This window comes from Acinonyx jubatus, chromosome B1, assembly GCF_027475565.1.
Source record: "Acinonyx jubatus isolate Ajub_Pintada_27869175 chromosome B1, VMU_Ajub_asm_v1.0, whole genome shotgun sequence".
Taxonomy (NCBI): Eukaryota; Metazoa; Chordata; class Mammalia; order Carnivora; family Felidae; genus Acinonyx; species Acinonyx jubatus.
The window spans coordinates 34265290-34288185 of record NC_069382.1 but is presented as its reverse complement, the minus strand read 5'-3'; the positions used below and the strand labels follow the sequence as shown (position 1 = coordinate 34288185).

The 22896-nt window shown below is 43.7% G+C and overlaps 1 protein-coding gene across 5 annotated transcripts in view; it reads right to left on the bottom strand.

Moving 5' to 3' along the window:
• PEBP4 (phosphatidylethanolamine binding protein 4) overlaps positions 1 to 22896 on the bottom strand; it is a 214477-nt gene that overhangs the window by 84047 nt on the left and 107534 nt on the right. For all 5 annotated transcript variants that reach the window (XM_015079248.3, XM_053216434.1, XM_053216432.1 and 2 more), the window contains one exon: positions 11569 to 11667. In XM_015079248.3, the coding sequence (XP_014934734.2) occupies positions 11569 to 11667 (99 nt within the window). The remainder of the gene's footprint in view (positions 1 to 11568; positions 11668 to 22896) is intronic.

Sequence of the window (22896 nt, the reverse complement as noted above, 5' to 3'; positions counted from 1 at the left end):
TGGTCTGGAGAATGGCTCCCAGGTGATTCTAACCAGGGAGAGATCAAGGTTAAGACCCTCTGTCCTTCAGAGCCTCCCTCAATGCTCACCTCCTGTGCACTTGATCACTCTGCTCCAGCTGCACTCGTCCTCTTTCTGTTCCTGGAAACCACTCCCCCCCTCCCCCTAGCCGGTTTCTGTCTCAGGACCTTTGCTCCTGCTATTTCCTCTGCCTACATACTGTTTCCTCACCGTTCACCTGCCGAATTTCTACTCTGCTCAAGGGTCACCTCCTCTGAGGGGCTCACCTCCTCTTCCCCCAGGTTCTTGGGACTTAACTCCACCCTGACACTCCCACTCTGTACTGTACGTAGTCATTGATTTACTTCTCTACTCCTCTCACCAGACTGGTTGCTCTTCCCTGGAAGGGATTTGACTTTATAAACTTTTGAAACTTTTATAAACAGAGTTTTGAAACTCTGCAGTGCCTGAATAAAAACTATCACCCAAGCTGTGCTGAACACATGTCGAATGAATGAATGAGTGAATGAATGAATGGGTGAACAGAGGTGGTCTGACCGATGCAGAAAAAGGGAAATTATAATCTTCAATGATCTAAAAGCCTTTACTTCCATTGATGTGATCTAAGACGACATTAACTTTCTTAACTCCTGCATTATGGTTTAACATTCTATTATTAGCTTAAAATTAGCTTAAAAATTAACTAAAACTCCTTGGAGCCTTTTTCCTCATGAACTCCTGCCATGCAAGATCTTCCACATTTTGTACTTGTGCAATTGATTTAGAACCTAAATATAGAACTTTAGATTAACCCCTATTACATTTAAATTTTTCATTGCAGGCCCATCCTTGCAATTTGCTAAAATTAACTGTCTTGTGTCAGCCACCATGCCAGCAATTCCTTGAAACTTTGTGTGATCTACAAATTCGGTGAGCATGCTATCTATAAAGATAGCAAACAAGATGGGGCCATGAAAGAGTCCTGTGTTGTGTCACCAGGGACCACCTGTAAGGTTGACATTAGTCAACACTCTTCAGGAATTGTTAACAAGCCACAAACCCACCTACCACAATAGTCACCAAAGCCATATTTCTCCCCCTTGCCTACAAGGTTACCAGGATGAACTTGGTCTAACACCTTGGTTAGTCAAGCTGTGCTGTGGACCTCCTCCTGGTCCACTGGATCAGTGCTTTTATCAGCAAGGACATCTGAGTGGTGAGGTGCGACTTATTTTTAGTGACCCTATGCTGACTCCCAGTGTTCACTGTTTTCTATGTTGTCTTAGACCATCTGTTTATCAAATGGTTATGGAATTTTGGTGTGGATTGATACCACACTCACCAGCCTAAATTCGGGAGTTTACATTTTCCTCTCCTATTTCTGGAAATGCTTTTGTGATCATAAATCTAAGTTCTTTCTGGGCTTTGAAGGTCTTAACTCATGAGAAATTAACTTGTGCAAAGCAAGTAAGTGTTTACAGGTTGCAGACAGGGTTTCTACAGAGAGGGGAGCAAAAACGGTCCACAGAGGCCTGAGCCACCCAGAAGGTGTGAGATACCACAAGCCACTCAGCAGGAGCATCATGGGGGCTGGCGGGGCAGGCACGCCACATCCTCAGAATGGGGACCAGTGGGGCAGGCGGGGCCACATCCTTAGAGGCCTTAAATAACACTCGGGCCAGATAGGACTCTGTCCTCAGATACTGAGGCGTCACCAAAGGGCTTCAACCAGGGAAGTAACATCATCATATTTTGATTTTAGAAAAATAGATAACGTTTGGTGGAGGTGGGGGGTACAGGAGGGGGACCAGTTAGTAGACTTCTGTAATAATCATCTAGAGAGAAGTGATAAGGGCTTTAATTGACTCAAGTGTCTTGGCTTTTATGTTTATGATTCTTCTTTTTTCCTATCCCATTCAAATGTCTGAGCTTTTAGTTATTCTGTTCCCTTCCTGGAATACAGTCTCTGGTATCCTCTGACTTTTCAGGCCTGCTCACAATTGAAGGCCCAGCTCAACCTGTATCTCCACTGTGAAGTCATCATAGAGTGATGTCACCTTATCTATCCATACATCCTCCTACCCACCCACCCATCCTTCCATCCTTCCTTCATTGTCATATTCATTCCTTCATACCTTCATGCCTTCATCAATTGATTCAATCAACACTTACTATGGGCCTTCTATGTTCCGGGTATCATGCTAAGTGCTGGAGACATAAGATACAATTCTGCTCTCCAGGAACTCATGGTCTAATCAGGAAAAGAGACTCACAAATAATAACAACCCAAAGAAGGACAAAGCTGGAGGTTATCATGAGCTGAATCTTGAAGGAGGAGTAGATGCCTCACTGCAAAGGGGAAAGAAAAGTGCTCTGAACTTTTATAGCTCTCTGAGTCTCAAGAGCCCAGGTAGAGTCGACACTATACCCTATGAGTTCTATTCTCCATTTCCTGTATGTTAGCCTTGTCCTTCCAACTGAAGAGCAGGAAAGAAATCACATTTTAAATTCTTCTAACATTTATTTATTAAAAGTCTATCTGTCTCTCTTGTCTATCATCTATTATTGTTATTTAAAAGACACAGTGCTGAGCACAGCATGTTAAATAGTTGGACTCAACACTTCACTGTTAAGTCCTATGCCTGTGTTGCCTTTTTCCCTTAAGGTCTTTCAACTGGTAACCACATGGACAGGCCATTCTCCCGGCCAGGACTTGCCCTATATCTGGGAGGTGACATATGCTCCTTACTTTCTAAGTTTCCTGTGGAGGATTTAGGGTGATAGCAGACAGAAGCAGTAGAGAACCGGCACGTAAGTAGCACCTACCACGAGGCAGGTGCTGTGTTGCTGTGCTCTACACATTTTCTCCCAAGTCTTTGCGGTGTTTCTGCAAGGTTGATTCTACTGTCCTCTTTTACAGATGAGGGAACAGATTCAGGGAGGTAATTAATTTGCTTCCCAATAAGTCAGAGAATTTACCTCTTGGGTGTATGCTGCACTCCAAGGCCCAGAATCAGGGCTATGCTATGGCTGAGGCAGGTGTGGCCAAGGACAGAGGCTAAGGACTGAGGACCAGGCACCTCAAACCACACCACTCACACCAGCACTCATAGCAGCCACAACTGGCCCTGACATCAGCTGTCACATGGGCCAGGCCTGAGAGTGGGTGTAGAACCCACCTAAACTCTGGAGAGGCCATACAGCGTCATGATCGTATGTCTAGGCTCTAAATTCAAATCCCAATCAGCCACTGCTTGCTGTGCAATCTTGGACAAGTTGCACAACCCCTCTTCTCTTGTCTTTATTACCTTCCTCTTAGGGCTTTCGTTAAGATATTTAAATGAGACGTTCATGTAAATAAAGCACAGTGCCCAAAACCACATGCTAAATGTGCCGATGTTTTTTCTTATTTTCTTTCTTCCTCTTCTCTTTTCCCTTTCTACTCTTCCTTCTTTAGTTATTATTGCTGTTGTTAATATGCTATATGAATAGAAGCTATAAGAAGAGTGTCACTAGCCAGGAGAGGAAATACGCAGGTGGAAACATCTTACGGGTCATCTGCTCCAACCTTCTACGTAGCAGGGGAATTCCCTGGGTTACCCATGAATAAGTACTTTCAGCGATAAGAAGCTCCCTCCTCTGTGGAGTATATGCTCAGTTCTTAGGCAGTTCAAGTTCTTAGAAAGTTCTTTCTTATATGGAGCCAAAATTTACTTCCATGTAGATTTCACCCATCGGTTCTAATTCTGCCCCGTGGAGCACAGCAGGATCTCCCCTGTTTTCCAACTAGATTCCTTCAAATTTTTAATGAAATCTTCAAGGAATTTGTAGAGGCAGTTCTTGTGTCTTCCCTTTCTGTTCCAGCAGGCTACCCATCCCTGCCTCTTTCAGGTCCTGCTCATCTGACACAGCTTTTACAGAGCCTAGCCGTTCTGGTTGCTTTCCTCATGCTGCTCTTTCTTAACACAGTGTGGCCAGAACAGAAGACATTCTCCCAGGTGTGATATAAACAGTGCACACTAATAGAACTTTCCTGAAATTAAGCAAGGATCACTCTTTTGAATGTGCTGCCACCATCCCCCTTTGTCTCTTCCTAAGCACGTGTGCTCAGTCAGGGGTGGGGGACCGAGGCCAGTGGACCATGACAAGCCCAGGTTCCTGGTGTCAGGGCAGGGTTGTTTGTTTCAGTCTTATCCATTTTACAGAGTGGCCATGAAGGGGAGCCAGGGTGCCGCCCTCTGTGCCCATCAGAGCTGAGCTCAGAATCAGTAAGCAAGGCAGTGCTGTCCCCTCTGGGGGTGTCCATGGGTGTGTGTGAGCGAGGTGTATGTGCATGAGTGTGAGTATGTGTGTGACAGGGTTGGGCGGGTGGGGAGAGAGGCTGAGAGAGGTGGGGAGAGAGAGAGAGAGAGAGAGAGAGAGAGACAGACAGAGAGAGAGAGAGAATTTTCTGCCTGATCCAGGAATTCTCCTGGATGGCAGAATTGGTTTCCATAACGACTTTCTGATATAAACATATTTGATAAAAATAAGTTAACAGTGGAGCTATGGTGGAGCACAGATTCTCAGAGTGCTGAGAGAGAGAGAGAGAGAGAGAGAGAGAGAGAGCGCACGAGCTCTTCGAAGAACAGCACTTTCCTTTTTTTTTTCACCCTCCTGGTCAGCCTCTCTCTACATAGTTTCCATAAACCAACTAAAAAGCTTTGTTGACCATATTCCTGTATAAACTGGCCCCTTTCCTGCCTGTACACATTTTATTCATATTTTCTCTCTCTCTCTCTCTTTCTCCTTAGTTACCTGAAGCACTACAGTATGTATGGGATAATATGATAAATTCATTTCCAATTCACTGCATTATCCCTTGAATATTTTAATGACTCATTGAATGGAGTAAAAAAAGCTATTTCAAATGAACAATTATGCTGCATTAGTCTGAGGGCTGATTATATTTAAACACTGCTCACATGGATAACAGGACACAGCGACCTCAGCATACGAGAGCTAATTTGGCTCTTATCTCCAAATAATTTTACACCGCAAATTACCATGAAAACCTAAAGGGCTTTAAAAACATTCATCAAAAGAGAATATTCCACTTTGTAGCAACATTTTATTTAAATTACTTTGAATGGGAACGAAGGCATCTTTGGGGTGGGACAATGACAGCAAGATGGGGACTATGAGTGATAAGGAAATGCCGAAGGGTGCTGGCTTGTGTGAAAAATAAAAATGGAAGGTGTCGAGGAAAAAGTGCAGTCTTGACAGGGCAGGAAGCACACTGTAGGCCTGACTGTCACTTGTAGCCCAGTCCCCTGCCCTGGCTGTGGTCTGGTGGGGGTGGGGTACACAGGGCAGTTCCCAGAGACTGAATAATGGGACTGACTCCCACTGCTCCAACTACTGCTACCTCCATCTAAGCAAATCCTGGTCAGGTCAAGTCCTCCAAGCTGGCCTGAACCCACCTGCAGTCTTCAAAGGCAAAAAGATGAGCTGTTTTTACCATAAGGTCTGTGTCATTGTCTAGAATTCTTACTTTGCAAGGATGAGTCCAAGAGCCTAAGGGAAATTGCTCAATTATAAGTGGCTGCTATGGTCAGATCTCCAAGTTGGGGGTCATAGGGGAGAGAATCACATTTATCAAGGTCCTACTATTCTGTTCAGTTTCAGGAGTTTTGATCTTCTTCAACACTGGGAGAGAGATATTAATATCATTCCCATTTTAATGATGAAGAAACTGAGGCTCAGGAATTTCCATCTGGACGTGGAAGAGTCTGGAGGCTCCACTGGTTCATCTGACCCAGAAGTACAGGCTCTTTCCCTGCCCCTTCAGGGTGACCATGTTCTTTATAACCAGGGCCCCCTGTATTGTCCCCATCACCAAATGTTCTTTATGGCCCATTGATCTTTAGAGAGCATAAGCCATGCCTTGTAGGTGTTTATTACTTAAATTAATGGACCCTCACAATACAGGGCAAAGCACGCATGGACAAGTGCACAAATATCATTGCAAAACTGAAAATACAGGTCTAAAGAAAGTAACTAATTAATTCCATTTCCTTGGTTTGATCTCTTCATCAGAACTTGTGGTTCTGATCAAGATTGTTTATTCTTCTTCCGTGTATTATCATTAGCTTGCTTCAGAGTATACTATTTGGAATTGGAATCTATATAATATCAGAATATTATATTACACGCATACACACACACACACAGAGTATATTCAAATTTCTACAGGATCTGCTGCTCAGTTGGTTAGGAGCAGGATAAATTTGCCATTTTCTGTAGTGCCTCTCTCTAGGGAGGCTTCCCCTCTTTGCATATGTAATTTCCTCTTCCTATCTCAACCCTGAAGCCTAATGATTTATGTCAGTTATACAAACAAGAAGCTGCAGTCTCAGAGAGGTCAAGTAAGTTGCCTGAGATCACTCAGTAGTGGGGTCGACGATTCAAGCAGAGGTGTCCTGGCCTGTGCTAACCGCATAACTGGAAGGCAAGAGGCTAAGATACTTGCCCGCTTTACTTGGTTTCCCATGTATCTTATTCACCTAACACACTTAGAGGTCCTTTAGGAAACAAGCTCTCATTATGGAAAAATTCAACCTTACAGAAAAGTAGACAGAATAATGGACCCTTAGAAGTCCTTTTAATTCTATCCAGAATTGGTTGTGCTTACAGCTGCCAAAGGTTGAGGGCACTGAATGAAAGGGAAACATGAACTTGCCGTTTCGCTTTCTTTCTTGAAACAAAAAAGAGATTCAGGGCGAATTTTAGAATCATTGACGGTTTCTAGGAAGATTTTCTTTTTTGGAAGAAAAAAGGCACTCTTGTCTCCTTAATTGTTCTTAGTGTTCTTTGTCACCAATCATGATATTCTTTGTGGAAGGTATTAATATACCATCTTCCTGTGTTCAATATTCCCATTAACAATAAAAAGTCTAATGAAAATATCTGCATGAAAAGCCCTGAGCACTAATTTCAGAGACAAACAGAAGATGAACCAATAAGCTTTTCTTCTGAAATGAATGATGCAAATTAATTGATATCTTAATTAGGCTTTAGCATGAAGACTATTAGTTCGATTGAATCAGAACTCAAGAACATCTTAAAGGAAAAGCTGAGGACATGGCAGGGAGAGAAACGTTGTGTGTCAATGCTCTGTTGGAAATCTTTTGTTCAATGAGAGATTTTTCAAAGAGGGGGCGGAGAAGGACGGCATGCTGTTTGCAGCAGTCCTTGCCTGTCCTGGTCGGGCCAGGTTCAAGGACTGATGTTCAGTCTCCAAGCTGATAGGAACCCGCGGCTGTGGCCAGTTCCTCCCTGAGAGAGCCCCTGTGCCTCAGCCTCCTTCCTCTGCTTCACTAGAGTAGAAACTCATAGAAGGCGGAGACTTCCCCTGCTGTGTTTGCATCTCTAACCCCAGTGCCAGTGTTGGTGCCTGACTTAGGAGCAGTAAGGGTGACATCACAGCCACCAACGATACATACAGCTCGCTATGTGTTCTGGGTACTGTTCTAAGCTCTTTACTTAAAACAACTCATCTGAACTCCATAACAACAGGGTGAGGAGGCAGGGGCTATTGGTATCCCCACTTTTAAAGTGAGCATATTGAAAGACAGGTTGAGTACCCTGCCCCCCAAGATCACATAGCTATACTGTCAGGTTGGAGCCCAGTGGTCTGGCTCCAGAGTCCTTGCCTTTATGCTTGCAAACAATGGCCAACCCATATTTGTTGAATTAAGTGAACAAAGGGTAACATGAATGCCTGCTTCCTCCTGGTGGACTTCTCTCTGGTTTTTGTACAAGTTGTCCAGGGGTCTAGAGCTTTATCCCACCCTATAGTAGACACTTGCCAGCCTCTCTTTAAGGCAGGAAGCTGCAGATGTTTCCTGTATTCCTGAGAAATTATTTGTTTCCACCTGGATAGATGGCCCCCAAATTGTCCTTACTGAGGGGCTCCCATGGCCATGGCCCACCCACCACGCAGTTAGGTTTGTGTTCCTAATATCAAGGGGTTCCACCTCTGTGGTCACTGTGGTCACTGTGAATCACAGGACCATCATCACTTTATGTCTGTAGTGACTTTATGGTGTGCCTTATTGTTGAGGCCACTTACTGCTGAGGGTAATGATAATATATAGGACTCACTTTTTAGTTTTTTATTTTAGAGAGCATGAGCAGGGGAGAGGGGACAGAGAGAAAGAGAATAGAGAGAAAGAGAGAGGCAGAGAGAAAGAGAGAGAGAGAGAGAGAGAGAGAGAGAGAATCCCAAGCAAGCTCCAAGCTCAGTGCAGAGCCTGACATGGGGCTTGATCCCACGAACCGTGAGATCATGACCTGAACTGAAATTAAGAGTTGGGTGCTCAACCGACTGAGCCACCCAGGCACCCTACTGGGTTTACGTTTAGCCCAACATATTAAGGATGAGAATTCCTGAAGGGTTTGAATGTTAGCCAGGTGTATTTGATTTCCCAAGATAGCAGTCTTTGGGGAGGTTCCCTGGAAGCATCTGTCCATAAGAGGGAACCAGAAGGAGAGCCCTGGAATGGTAGGATAACCACAGAGATTACGTTTGCCATCTTACAGAGAGGGCAAGGTGGCATGCCTCTTGCCACCATGGAGCTGATGGGAGAGATGTAGTGTGAACCAGACCATGTGGTATGGCCAGAAGGGTGTGCAGTTTGGAGTTGGGGGCCTTGGAATGAAGACCCACCTAGCTGAGAGACTGCATCATCCAACCTCTCCAGGCTTTGCTTTCCCACCTATAAAATGGGGATAATGCCTAGTTCACATGCCCTGATCGTGGGGATCAAAAGGAAGGGTTGAAAATGATTGTCACTTGAAAATTGCTCCCAGATGGGTGATAACAATGACCAAAGCATTCAGACTGAACTCTGTGGTCTTCCTTCAATTGGCTAAATTCCTTCTGGAGACCTGTTAAGCTTGTATGCCTCGTTCTCTCCAGACTGACGGAAGTGGTGCCTGGGAATCTGCATTTTAACACATTCACCAGTGGATTTGAACATGCTGTAATGTCTGAGATCTACTCAGCCTCAGCTAACGCCAACACAAAGGAAGTGCTTCTGGGTTTGATTAGAGCCTTCCCTTTTCTTGGCCAAGGGCCACAGCCTGAGACCTAAGTGAGCCTGGTTTTCATACTGGCCATGCAGCTAAAGGAATCTGGGGGCTGGTGGGCAGGCTGAGTGGATACAGCTGACAAGAGCTGCTGCTTCCTGCTGGACACTTGGATCAGGGAAAGTGGGTGAAAATGTGCCTGAAACCCAAGCCTCCTCCGGTCTAAGCGGGAAGGCTGGGGGCCACACCCGGGCAGGTGGCCCTGATAAGCTCTGTGGCTTAGTGGTCTTGCCGGACAGCTGCCACCTGCCACCTGCCACCTGCCACCTGCTCTGCTTCTCAGCTGGGTTGCTGAGAACCCACGTCTGCCCTGCAAAGCTTCTGTGAGAGAACTGTCCTGAGTGCATACTGGGGTGAGGGCAGTGGGTGGGGCGGGGGGCTTCAGGCTTGGAAGAGAGGCAGTGTTATGGCCCCAAGGTGCCCTCAATGCTGAAATTACCCCATCCACCCTGGTTTCTGAAATCTGCCTCAGAACTGCCCAGTAGAACCCTCTTATGGACAGCCCGGTGTGTGAAGAGCTGCACTACACGTGTCATGTCTGGAGCGGTACTCCTTTCTTGAGAGTTTCTCCCCCTTATGACTGCCTGGGAATCCCAAGTATAGAAACTGGCAATGCTCTAGATTGGGGCAGGATCCAGTATTTTTCCCTTTTGTGCCTTCAGCTTCTCTTCCAGCCTTGATGGCATGAAAATCCCCAGCTCTGCCCCTCTGCATGTTTATGGTGTTTCCAAGGCTCTTTACCAGGCTGACGAGTGGTTGGCCAGGGGAAGTGTGTTGAAGCAATGTTCCTGCTTTCCCTCAGGAGCCTGGCTCAGGCACTGTCCAAAAAGCCTGCTGGAGGCCTCCCTGGAGGGGACTCCTTCAAGGCTGTGTGTAGCCAGGACTGCCTCTGAGGATGGGCTGTCTACCTAAGCACTCCGTGAAGGGCCCGTGGTCATTGGGCAGGGGTTGGTTGACAGGATAGCTTCTCCCACCAGCCCCCGACTCTAGGGGCTGTGAGAGCCCCTGCCTTGCTCAGGAGAATCAATGGATAGTTCACACCGATACCCCTTCCTCTGACCCACAGTGGGGGAAGGAAAAACACAAACTCCTTACATTTGTGGTGCTCTCTGTTTTCCAAAGTGCTCTCAGTATGCTCTCTCATTGGATTCTTGTGACAACCGTATAAAGGAGGTAACATGGTTCCCATCTTACAGACAAAGAGGAAATACCCGGAGGGACTCCGAGTGACTTATAGAGATGATGGATTTGGGAACCTGTCAAACCTAGATCCAGACTTAAGTCTTTTAGTTCTGGGTTCCCACTATCTTTTTTTGGTTAAGTTTATCTTTATTTATTTTGAGAGACAGAGACAGAGAGAGGAAGAGAAGGAGGGGCAGAGAGGGAGAGACAGAGAGAGAGAGAGAGAGAGAGAGAGAGAGAGAGAGAGAGAGAGAGAGACTTGCAAGCAGACTCCGTGCAGTCAGCACAGAGCCCAACACAGGGCTCGAACTCACAAACTGTGAGATCATGACCTGAGCTGAAACCAAGAGTTGGATGCTTAACGGACTGAGCCACCCAGGTGCCCCTGGGTTCCCACTATCTTACGGCTTGATGACTATGCAAAGGCCATCTGTGAACTCTCTAGGCACAGATGCATGAACGGCTGAAGCTAGCATGGATTTTCCCAAAGTGTGCGGCCAGGCGCTCATGAACAAAAGATTCACTAGGCAAATGAGGCTGGAAAATAAATGCAGATTATATAGTGCACATTAGAATATTAAAAGCACTAAAAAACCTGTCAGTGAGGAATGTGATTAATACAGTGTAGCCTGGGGTCTCCAAAACTTGTTTGGGAATACAGCCTCCCCCCTGCCCTACATAATGCCCGTTACCAACCCTCCAGATCTGTGTTCCTCAGACCTACTCCAGAAAGGATGAGCCAGACTCCTTCACAATTATGTGATGGCCAAGGGACACAGATGAGGGGAGGCCACTTGTTTCTGTACAAAGAAAAGGAGACTGCCCCTCAGCCCATCAGGAGGACCCCCTGCAGGACTCTCCCTGCCGGCTCTGCCACCTGGACCACACAGTCACCCCTGTGCCTCCGAATCCAGGCCCCTCGTGGTGGTGCGCTGGAGCCACTGTTAAATTTTCAGAAAATCTGAGGTAACCGTTAAATCATCAGTAACTTGAAATTGGCCGTGGTGGAAGTATTTACACTATAGAAATCAGCAAACACTACAAGTTAGGGCTCTCCCCACCCGGTTTACCTGTGCACCACTGATCCTGGACCTTTTTCAAAAGTGTTAGAAAACCTGGGAGGGGCTGTGACAGCTGAGTGTAGGGGGCAACCTGAGTCCCCAGCCCTCCTGAATGAGAGCTGAAAACTGCCCAGAACGGTAATCTTCAGCTATAAGCCCAAGTGAATCAGAAAGCGCCTTCTGGCCTGCTTACCTTGATATCTGTTACCAGCCAATGTCTCCAAAATTGAGCCTTGGGGGAAGACCTGCTAGGGGCATCTGGATCCACCATCACCAGGATGTAGGTTGCACCCTGGAACAGATTCATCACAAAGAAATGTAGCACCATGACTAGAATTCTGATAGGAAAGCTGCAAGGTGCACACTCTCCTTTTATCTCTATTCCAGCCAAGAGGGGCTGACCAACCCCTACCCAGTCCATCCCCATTCTTGTGCCATTCCTCTTATGTCACGTGTTTACTCTCAGACAAGTGAAGTCTATTAAGTAGATAGTTGAAAAGCTTGGCTTTCCCTTTATGAAGAAGAATAAATTAAACAAGCATAGTTACTAAGCATCCAGAAGTCCCTAGCATCATGCTAGGTGCTGTGATGGAAGCAGAAATTTAAAAAAAATTTAATGTTTATTTATTTTTAGAGAGACAGAGACAGAGCACGAGTGGGGGAGGGGTTCACAGTATAGCTGGAGGAACTTATCTATTAATTCAGCAAACACCGGAGAACTTAGTCTGTGTCAGGAATTGTACCAATTGCAAGGAATACTAGGATTCACTCATCCCTTCAAAAAGCATTTTCTGAACACCTACTATGTGCCGGAAATTTTTCTACAGGCTAGGCATCCAACAGAGAACAAGACAGCGTGAGCCATGCTTTCAGGAAGCTTTTATTCTCGGTAAGAGACACAGATTTTTTTTTTAACTCAAAAAACAAACAAACCAAAACCACAAGGAAATGCCCAATTGTGATCAGTACTATGATTAAAACAAAATAGAGTGGGATGAGAGGGAGCAAGCGTTCCAAGAAGGGCAAATAGCTGCTACAAAGGCCTTCAGATGGGAAAAAGCAAGCATTCGAGGAACAGAAAGGATACCATGTGGGAGGCACCTTGGTGGCTCAGTGGGTTGAGCTTCTGACTTTGGCTCAGGTCATGATCTCACGGTCTGTGAGTTTGAGCCCCGCATTGGCTTCTGTGCTGACAGCTCAGAGCCTGGAGCCTGCTTCAGAATCTGTGTCCCCCCTCTCTCTGCCCCTCCCCGACTCATGCTCTGTCTCTGTCTCTCAAAAATAAATAAACATTAAAAAAAATATCATGTGGTTAGGAGCAAGCAATGGAGAGAATTGACACGGCAGGTTTGGAGAGGTGGTTGAGAGCCCACAGAAGGCTTGGTAGACCTTGGTAGGGTGAGGAGGGTTTTATTCTAAGTGCAATGCAGAACCAATGGAGGGTTTTAACCAGGAGAGTGATACGCTCTGATTTATGGGTTTTTTTTTTAATTTTTTAATGTTTATTTATTTTTGAGAGAGAGAGAGATAGAGCATGAGCCAGGGAGGGGCAGAGAGAGAGAGAGGGAGACCCAGAATCCAAAGCATGCTCCAAGCTCTGAGCTGTCCGCACAGAGCCAGATGTGGGGCTCAAACTCACAAGCTCTCCAAGATCATGACCTGAGCTGAAGTCACACACTTGACTGAGCCACCCAGGTGCCCCTGATTTGTGTTTTTCAAAGATTTTTTGGTGGCTGGATGAAGAATGAATGGCGAGTGGGAGGTAACAGATGAAGCCAGGAGGCCAGTCAGGAGGCTGTTGTCTTAGTGAAGGATGGTGATATATTGGACTAGAATAGTAGCAATAGAGCTAGAAACAAGTAGATGGATTGGGGAAGTATTTTTAGGGAGAATCGATAAAATCTGTGGATGGATGGGACAGTGGGGCAGTAGAGTGTGGGGAAAGAGAATGTGAGGGTGTTTCATGAGTTTCTGGCTTGAGCAACTGGGTGAATGGTGTCATTTAGTGACATAAAAGACTTGGCAATGAGATTGTTTGAAGGAGGGTATTGAGATTTCTGTTTTAGACATACTAAGTTGGAATTACTTCTGAAAAGATAATCAAGTATATAAGTTAGAGTCTGGAGTCTAGAGGAGAGATGAGGAGTAGACATATAAGTTTTGGAGTCACTGACATATAGACAGTCCTAAACCCATAAAATAATGAGATTCTTCATGGGTAGGTTAGACACGGGGCAGAAAAGAAGTCTCTGGACCAGATTCTAGAACAGCGAATGTTTAGAAAAGAAGAAAATCTGACAAAGGAGACTGAATCCGGGGTGGGGGGGGGGCACACCTGAAGAGTAGGGATCATGAAAGCCGAGCCAGAAAGTGTTTCCCAAAGGAGGAGGTGGTGAACTGTGTTCAATGATGCTGAAAGGTATGGCAAGATGAAGACACGGATGTGACAATGTGATTGGACAACTTGGGAACAGTGTTAACTTGGCAAGACCAGTTTCAGTGAGGTAGAAAGGACTGAGGTTTGATTGGAATAGGTGGAGATGAGACGGGATGATAATTTTAGTGTGAAGGTCAGCTGAGACATGGAGTGGCTATTACTAGATGGGAAGGAAGAGCCAAGAGATTTTTTTAAATTGTTTTTATTTTTTTTAGGAGATAGATGATAGTCAAGCATGTCAGCAGGCCAGTGGAAATGATCCAGAAGAAAGGGAGATCTAGATGACAGAGGAAAAAGGGGATCACTGCACAAGCCAAGACTCTGGAAAGGTGGGTGGAGACAGAATCCAGAGCAAAAGTGGAGGGACCGGCCTCTGGTAGACACAGAGGATACAGGTTCAGATGCAAGGGAACTGGAAAATGTGATGGTGAGGAATGGGGAAATTGTCTTCTGATTACTTCTATTTTCTCAGTGAATTAGAGGCAAGGTCATCAGGGGAACAGGGATTATAGGAGGTTTGGGGACAAAGAAGAAGGTGTGAAATAGTCATTTTGGAAAGTGAGAAACTGACTATACCATAGGTTGGTCGTAAGGTTACTAGGTAATATTGCATTCCACATCTGTGTGCTTTTAACTGGTAAAGTGAAGTTGAGAAATAAGTGGTAGGTGGCTTTCACTTGATAGGGACTCGGACTGCTCAGTAGTCTGGATGAGAAGGGAGTGGGAGAGTAAGATGTGAGTAAAGTACAAAGAGAAGAGCTGGGGCTCCTCTTGATCTAAAGGGAGAGACAGACACAGACATAGCTGTAGAACAACATGAGAATGCTTGAGTAGAGAAATATTTACCAATTACTAAGGGAGTACAGAGGAGGGAGCCTAAACCTCTCTACCTCTGGAATCCAGGCAGCCTTCACAGAGTTGTCTTTTTAAAGAAGTTTTTATTTATTTATTTATTTATTTACTAAGAGAGACAGGGAGAGAGGCAGAGAGGCAGAGAGAGAATCCCCAGCAGGCTCTGCACGACAAGCACGGAGGCTGATGTGGGGCTTGAACTCACAAACCATGAGATCATGACCTGAGCCAAAATCAAGAGTCGGATGCTTAACCGACTGAGCCACCCAGGCACACCGAGTTGTCTTTTGAACTTGATCTTGAAGAATAAGCAGGTAAAGGGTCAAGAAAACAACTCTGTAGACAAAGGGAAGGGTCTGTGCAAAGGCATGAGGATGTTTGGGGAATGGCAAGAATCTTGGTGTGCTGGGACATAAGACATCTGGAAAGGAATGGCAGGTGACAAAGCTGAAAGGTTACTGGGACAAGATAATAAACAGTCTTACATGTCCTAAGTTGTTTAGAATTTGTTTTGCAATAGGACCCACCGAAACTGAATAGATGACTGACATGATTAAATGCGTGCTTTGGGAAGGCGCATGGTAACACTGAGTAAAAAACTAAAAGAGAGAGAGAAAAAAGACAACTGGGATACCCTGAAGAGAGATTGCAAGAGCTTAAAAATGTGAGTGGTAGTGATAAAGACAGAAAGAGGCATTTGTGTTGTCCCATCAACAGTGTGAAGTGACTGGATAGGGCAGATAGAGGAGAGGGAGACGTTCAGGACGACCCTGACATTCTGTCGTGGGCAACTAGTTGACCATGGTGCCGTGAATATTAGGAGTAACAAATTTGGGAGACAGTGAGTTTGGTGTTAAAACATGCAGGCAGAGACATCTCTGACATGGAGCTCTGAGGTAGGAGCTCTCTCACGACTAAGCATGTGAGTAGTGGGCGTGACGACAGATGAGCCTGTCAGGGAGAACAGGTACAGTGAGAATAGAAGAATGGGTAGGGTGGAGCTGGGGACCCCGAGGGGTGGGGCTGTTGAAGAAGGAGTGGGGTGGGATCAATAAAACACAACCATCCAGGGAGAGGACCACAAGCAGTGTGTGCTGCAACAATTGGGGGATCCGGCAACTTGCCAAAGAGTAGGTTAGAGATAAAAACACGGTTGAGTGTTAAAATCCTAAAGAGTCACTGAACCACATATTAGATGCTATAGAAAATTAAATGAGAGAATTTGAAGATAGAGTCCAAGGAAATTCTAAGAACTCAGAAGAAAGGATAATCAGATGAAAATATTAGGGGCAAAGTAGGATCATATCCCAAAGAGCCTGTGTGTGTGTGTGTGTGTGTGTGTGTGTGTGTGTGTGTGTGTGTGTGTGATTCCAATGGAATTCCAGAAGGAAAAACTGTACAACTGATACTCCCAAGAATAGGGAGCCAAAGCAATAAGAAAATAAAAAGAAACAAAGTGTAAATACTGTAAAAGAAATAACACCTATCCTCTGTCTTTTTTAAAATTATTATTAAAAATTTTTTTAATGTTTTTATTTATTTTTGAGACAGAGAGAGACAGAGCATGAGCAGGGGAGGGGCAAAGAGAGAGGGAGACACAGAATCTGAAGCAGGCTCCAGGCTCTGAGCTGTCAGCACAAAGCCCGACGCGAGGCTCAAACTCATGGACTGTGAGATCATGACCTAAGCTGAAGTCGGATGCTTAACCGACGGAGCCACCCCAGGTGCCCCTGTTCTTTGTCTTTTAATTACTATTATTATTATTAGTATTAGTATTAGTATTAGTATTAGTATTAGTATTTTGCAAGTGACATGACTGCTTACATGAGAAATCCAAAAGAATCAGTTGGAAACAACTAGACTGATATTCAGTAATGAGTTTTTATGACATGCACACAAAATCAGTACTTATTAATAACAGTCAGAAAATATACTTTTAAAATGCCATTTTACAATTGTAATAAAAACTATAAAATATCTAGCAATAAACCTGATGAAAAATCCACGACTTAGACAAAGAAACCAAAACACTACTGATAAGCATAAAAAGAAAACTTGAATAGATATGGGGACATGCTATGGTTTTAAATTAAAATAATCATTTGCAGGGGGTGCACAGGTGGCTCAATTGGTTGGGCACCTGACTCTTGATTCTCTGATTCTTGATTTCAGCTCAGATCATGATCTCATGGTCATGCGATCTAGCCCCACATTGGGCTCTGTGCTGGGCATGGAGCCTGCCTGGGATTCTCTCTCTCCCTCTCCTTCTGTCCCTCCGCCTCCTGCATGTGTGCTGCACACTCCCTCCCCCACCATCTCAAAAAACAAAAAAAAAAAAAAGAAAGAAAAGGAATAATCATTTGCCAATGTGTTAATATCCTTCAATTAATTACCTAATTTAATACAATTCTAATCAAAATCCTAAAGAGATGTTTTGGGAACTTCATGGAATAATTCTAAAGTTCAGAAAAGGAAAAAATTAGCCAACACAATATTGAAAAACAGGGAAGTGGTATTGATTTTGTAGATATTAAAATATATTATAAAGCTACAATAATTCAAACAATGTGGTGTTGATTAGGAACAAACAAGCAGTGGAAGCAAAGTAGAAAATCTAGACAGAAATCCATGTCTTTAATATATGTGTATTTAATAGGTGATCAAGCCTTAACGAAAGATATGATATTTAATATATGATAAAATTATCAAACAAGTGGAGAAAGGATAGATTATTTTATAAGTGCTGCTGGGACAACTGGGTCACCATGTGGAATAAACTTCAGTCTCTATTTCTCTCATATGCCAAAAAATTTTCAGATTTAAATGTGAAAGTGAAAAAAAAATCTTTAAAAACTGATTTAATGAAATTTACTAAATTCATATAATGGAATACTCTGTTGGAATTAGATCCTTATATTTTAATATGGAAAAATATCTAAAATATACTAGTAAGTGAAATAAGCTGCAGAATAGTGTGAATGATATCATCTAAAATGTGCAGGAAAACTTTATATATCTAACTATATATATATTTATAGATATATTTGCATATGCATAGAAAATGTCTGGAAAAGTACACATCAAACTGTTAACAGTAAATGGCATGAAGGAAAAGATTGATATATTTAACTAGATATAATTTTGAAACTTTTATATGACAAAAAAAAGGAAGCAAAATAAAATTCAAAGACAATGCTAGGAGAAAATATTTACAAGATCTATGATAAAGGATTAATATCCTTAATATGTAAAGTACTTTTTAAATCAATAAGAAAGAGAATAAGAACCCAACAGAGGTATACATAAGCAACAGGAATAGGCAATTCATAAAATAAGAAACACAAATGATCAACAAACATGAATATTCAATTTCATTAGTAATCAAAGATATGCAAATTATTTTAAAATCCTATTTTGCCTACAACATGGACATATATACTTTTTATATTTATTCCCAGAGTATGTGGAAACAATGGGTATGTTACAAAATCTTATGTAAAATATGATTTCATTGTCTTTGTTAACCAAAAACTGTATCATACCCCTCCATGGAAAACTATATATACCCCTCCACGGAAAGAGGACCAGAAACATCAGAACCAAAACGTTGGCTATCTCTAAGTGATGGGATAATTATGAACTATATTCTTCTTTGTATTTTTCTGCATTTTCCAATTTGTGCAATAAAATGCATTGTTTTTACACATAGAAAAAATGATTTTTTAATATGGAAAAATATCTAAAATATACTAGAAGGTGAAATAAGCTGCAGAATAGTGTGAATGATATCATCTAAAATGATTTTCTCATCATTAAACCCTATTTTTCTTCTGGTCAAACAATGCCCAGAGGAATTCTTTTCCATGGCAGGCTACTTTTCCTTCCCTCCCCCCTTGGCTCGTCACTGCCCCTCCGGACCCCCACCTGAAGCTCTCCCACACTGGTGTCTGCTTCTTTTATTTTTTAAAATTTTTTTAACGTTTTATTTATTTTTGAGACAGAGAGAGACAGAGCATGAACGGGGGAGGGGCAGAGAGAGAGGGAGACACAGAATCGGAAGTAGGCTCCAGGCGCTGAGCTATCAGCCCAGAGCCTGACGCGGGGCTCAAACTCACGGACCCCGAGATCGTGACCTGAGCTGAAGTCGGACGCTTAACCGACTGAGCCACCCAGGCGCCCCGTTGGTGTCTGCTTCTTTAAGTGGTGACCAGGAGACTGGTCTTTGTGGGTGAGTCCCTGCTGCACAGTTCTGTCGGAGGTGGTTACATCCTGAGGTTTTACCCTAGATCCCCTCCCTGTTAAGCAATCCCATAGCTGACCTCTTCTAAAACTTAGCAGGGAAGAGAGGGCTTCTGTGGTGATGGTCTTATACCTTCTCTCTCAGTGCAATCAGGGAGCTGGTTTTCAGCCCTTTCAAAGACCCCAACTGTGCCTGAGCGGTGGCGTGTGCTTGTAGTCCCGGCTACTTAGGAGGCTGAGGCAGGAGGATCGCTTGAGCCCAGGAGTGCTGGGCTGTAGTGCGCTATGCCGATTGGGTGTCCGCACTAAGTTTGGAATCAATATGATGACCTCCCGGGAGAGGGGACCACCAGGTTGCCTAAGGAGGGGTGAACCGGCCCAGGTCAGAAATGTAGCAGGTCAAAACTCCCGTGCTGATCAAAGACCCCAATTGCCAACAGAAGCTCCCTAGCAAATATTTAAGAGGTGGGGTGATGTTCAGCAGATAAACTGGGAAACAGGCTATTCAAGAGCGTGGTTCATGGCTAGACTCCTTGGAAGTCTGACTTGGCCCTCGCTTGTTCTCTGCCGGTCCTTGGAGCCGACAGGCTGGTGTAAGGTGGGGTGACAGAGATGAACCAGTCTCTTGGCACATGACCTTAACATCTGGCCATGGTGGTCCATCTTCTAGGTGCGGCCTAAAGAGAAGAATGTGCAGTCAATACTTTCAACAATGGATTTGTCTCCAGAGATTGTTGTACTTGCCACATGTCTTCTTGCCTATGATGAAACTGTTTTGTACTTCTTTGGGGGTGTCACGCAGACCTGCTTGCTGCACTGCAGGCTTGGGATCTTAGCTAAGTCTTTCTCCTCTCTGGCTTATTCCTAGAAAAGGAGGGGACTAATAGATGGTCTACTCACCTTCAGATTCTAACATCCATTTAGTGGATTCCGAGGTGTCTAGATATCATGTGAAACTAATCCTGTTTAAATGAGCCAATAGTCCTGCTTTGGTATTTATCCAAAAGAATTGAAATCAGGGCCTCAAAGAGATGTCTGCACTCCCATGTTGGTCCTAGCATTATTCACAATAGCCAGGATGTAAATAAAACCCTACATATCCATCGGTGGATGAATGGCTAGAGACATTATAGTCCATACATATAATGGAGTATTACTCAGCCTTAGAAAAGGAGTTCCCGTCATTTATAACAAAAGGAATGAACCATGAGGACATTATGCTAAGTGAAATAAGCCAGTCACAGAAGGACAAATACTGTGTGATTCAATTTATATGAGGTATCTAAAATAGTCAAACTCATATAAGTAGAGTAGAACGGTGGTTGCCAGGGTCAGGGGAGGGGGAAATGGGGAGTAGCTGTTCAGTGGGTACAGAGTTTGAGTTCGCAAGATGAATAAGTTCTAGAGATCTGCTCTGAACAACACTGTGCCTGTAGTTAACAATGCTGTATTGTACACTTCAAAATCTGGTAAAGGGTAGATCTCATGTTCTTCCCACAACAGAATAAAATTCAAAAATAAAACAGAAAGCAGTTCTACTTGAAGAAAGCAAGATGGAATCAATATCCTTGTCAAACATTCTGCAAATCTCAGACTTTGATAGTATGCTCTGCTGGCGAGGCTGTGGGGAAGCCTCCTGCATTGCTATAGGGAAGCAAAGTGGGGGCAATCTACCTTTAGGCTCAGCAATCCCATGTCTATGATTTTTGTCCCTCTAAAGATATCTGCACATTTATGAAATAACTTGTATATAAAGTATTCATTTCAGCTCCAGACAGAGCTGAATAGTAATAGCAAAAGTGGGAAATAACTCAAGTGTCCATCAGTTGGGGATTGGTTAATAAACACTGGCACATACTCACAATGGAATGCTTTATGGCTGTTAAAAACAATGAAGCTCTCTAAGATCTGATATGAAAAGCCCTCCAAGATAAATTAAGTGAAAAAAGCAGGATTGCAGAGCAGTGTATCTAGGAGCTCACTTTTACAGAAGAAAGAGAAAATAAGATATTTCTTTACAGTGGCTTGTATTTGCATAAACAAGCTCCGGAAGGATATTTTATTTTATTATTTATTTATTTTCAATTTTAGAGAGAGAGAGCACGAGCAGGGAGAGGGGCAGAAAAGAGAGGAAGAGAGAGAATCCCAAACAGGCTGAGTGCGGAGCCTGACGTGGGGCTCAATCCCATGACCCCAGGATCATGACCTGCGCTGAAATCAAGAGTTGGATGCTCAACCAACTGAGCCACCCAGGCTCAGGATACTTAAAAAAAAAAAAAAAAAAAAAAAACACCCAAAAAACTAACAGAGGACGCAAGTGGTGATGGTAATGGGAAAGATGAGATATAGAGATGGGATGGAGGTCTCTTATACATGCCAGTTCTACTACTTCAGGTTTTCATCCACGTGAACACACAGTTGACCTCTGAACAACACGGGGTTGGGGTGACTTCTGAGCAGTTGAAAATCCATGTATAACTTCTCACTGCCCCCCAACTTAATAGCCCACTGTTGACCAGAAGCCTTGCCACTACTGTAAACAGCTGGTGAACATACATCTTGTATGTTACATGTATTACATACTGTATTCTTATGTGAAACTAGAGAAAGAAAATGCAATGAAGAAAATCATGAGAGAAAATACATGTGCAGCCCTGTACTGTACTTACTGAAAATCATCTGTGGATTAGCAGACCTGCACAATTCAAGATTGCATTGTTCAAGGGCCAACTGTACAACCTGCTAAAAATAAACTAAAATTGTAAAACAAAGTGAAATGTATAGTAATCATAGAGTACTATCTTGGAGATATCAGCCTCTAGTCCCTCTCTCCTGGCTGAGAGGTAATGGCCTTGTCCCTTTGCAGCAGGGAGAGCTCAGGAATCCTCATTCCATGTGTGGGGGGGCACTTAGGTCAAGGGCAATTGATGGACTGGGCTGTGGGCTCCATGGCACAGGACGTGAGCAAGGAGTGGGAAGTCACATTTAAAAAATCACGGTGCCTCTAGGTGATGGTGCCAATAGAGAAGCAGAGTTAGTTAGATCTGTACTTGTCCAGGTAAAATTTTTTTTTTAAGTTTTATTTGTTTTTGAGAGAGAAAGAGAGAGAATGCGAGTGGGGGAGGGGCAGGGGGGGGGGCAGAGGATCCGAAGCAGCTTTCATGCTGACAGCAGGGAGCCTGATGTGGGGCTCAAGCTCACGAACCATGAGATCATGACCTGAGTCAAAGTTGGATGCTCAACCGACTGAGCCACCTGGGTGCCCTTGTCCAGGTAAATTTTTTAAAGCAGCTTTATTGAAGTATAATTTCCATACTACAAACTTCACTCCTTTTAGGCATACATTTCAAAAATTTCTAGTAAATTAACAGAGCTGTGCAACTATCGGCACAATTTAAATTTAGAACATTTTTATCACCCCAAAAAGAAACCTTGTGCCATTTACAGTTACTCCCTGTTCTCTCCAACCAGCTCTAGGCAACCACTAATCTACTTTCTGTCTCTAGAATCTCCTTTTTGCCTTTTCTGAACATTTCATATAAATGGAATCATATGATATGTAATCTTTTGTGCCTGGCTTCTTTCACTCAGCATAATGTTTTTAAGGTTCAAATATGTTGTCACATGTATCAGTGCTTTATCCCTTTTTATTGCCAAATAGTATTCCATCATATGGATGTTGATATGCATCTCATGTTTCCAGTTGATGGACATTTGGGTTGTTTCTACTTTTTGGCTATTATGAAGCATGCTGCTATGGACATTTGCTACAAGTCTTTGTGTACGTATTTGTTTTCAATCCTCTTGGGAAAATATCTGCAGTAGAATTGCTAAGTCATAAGGTAGATTTATGTTTAACATTTTAAAAAACTACCAAACTGTTTTCCAAAGTGGTCTCACCACTGTGCAACCCGACCAGCAGTGTCTGAGGGTTTCACATCTTCACCAAGACTTGTTACTGTCTGTCTTTTAGATTGTGGCCATTCTAGCAGG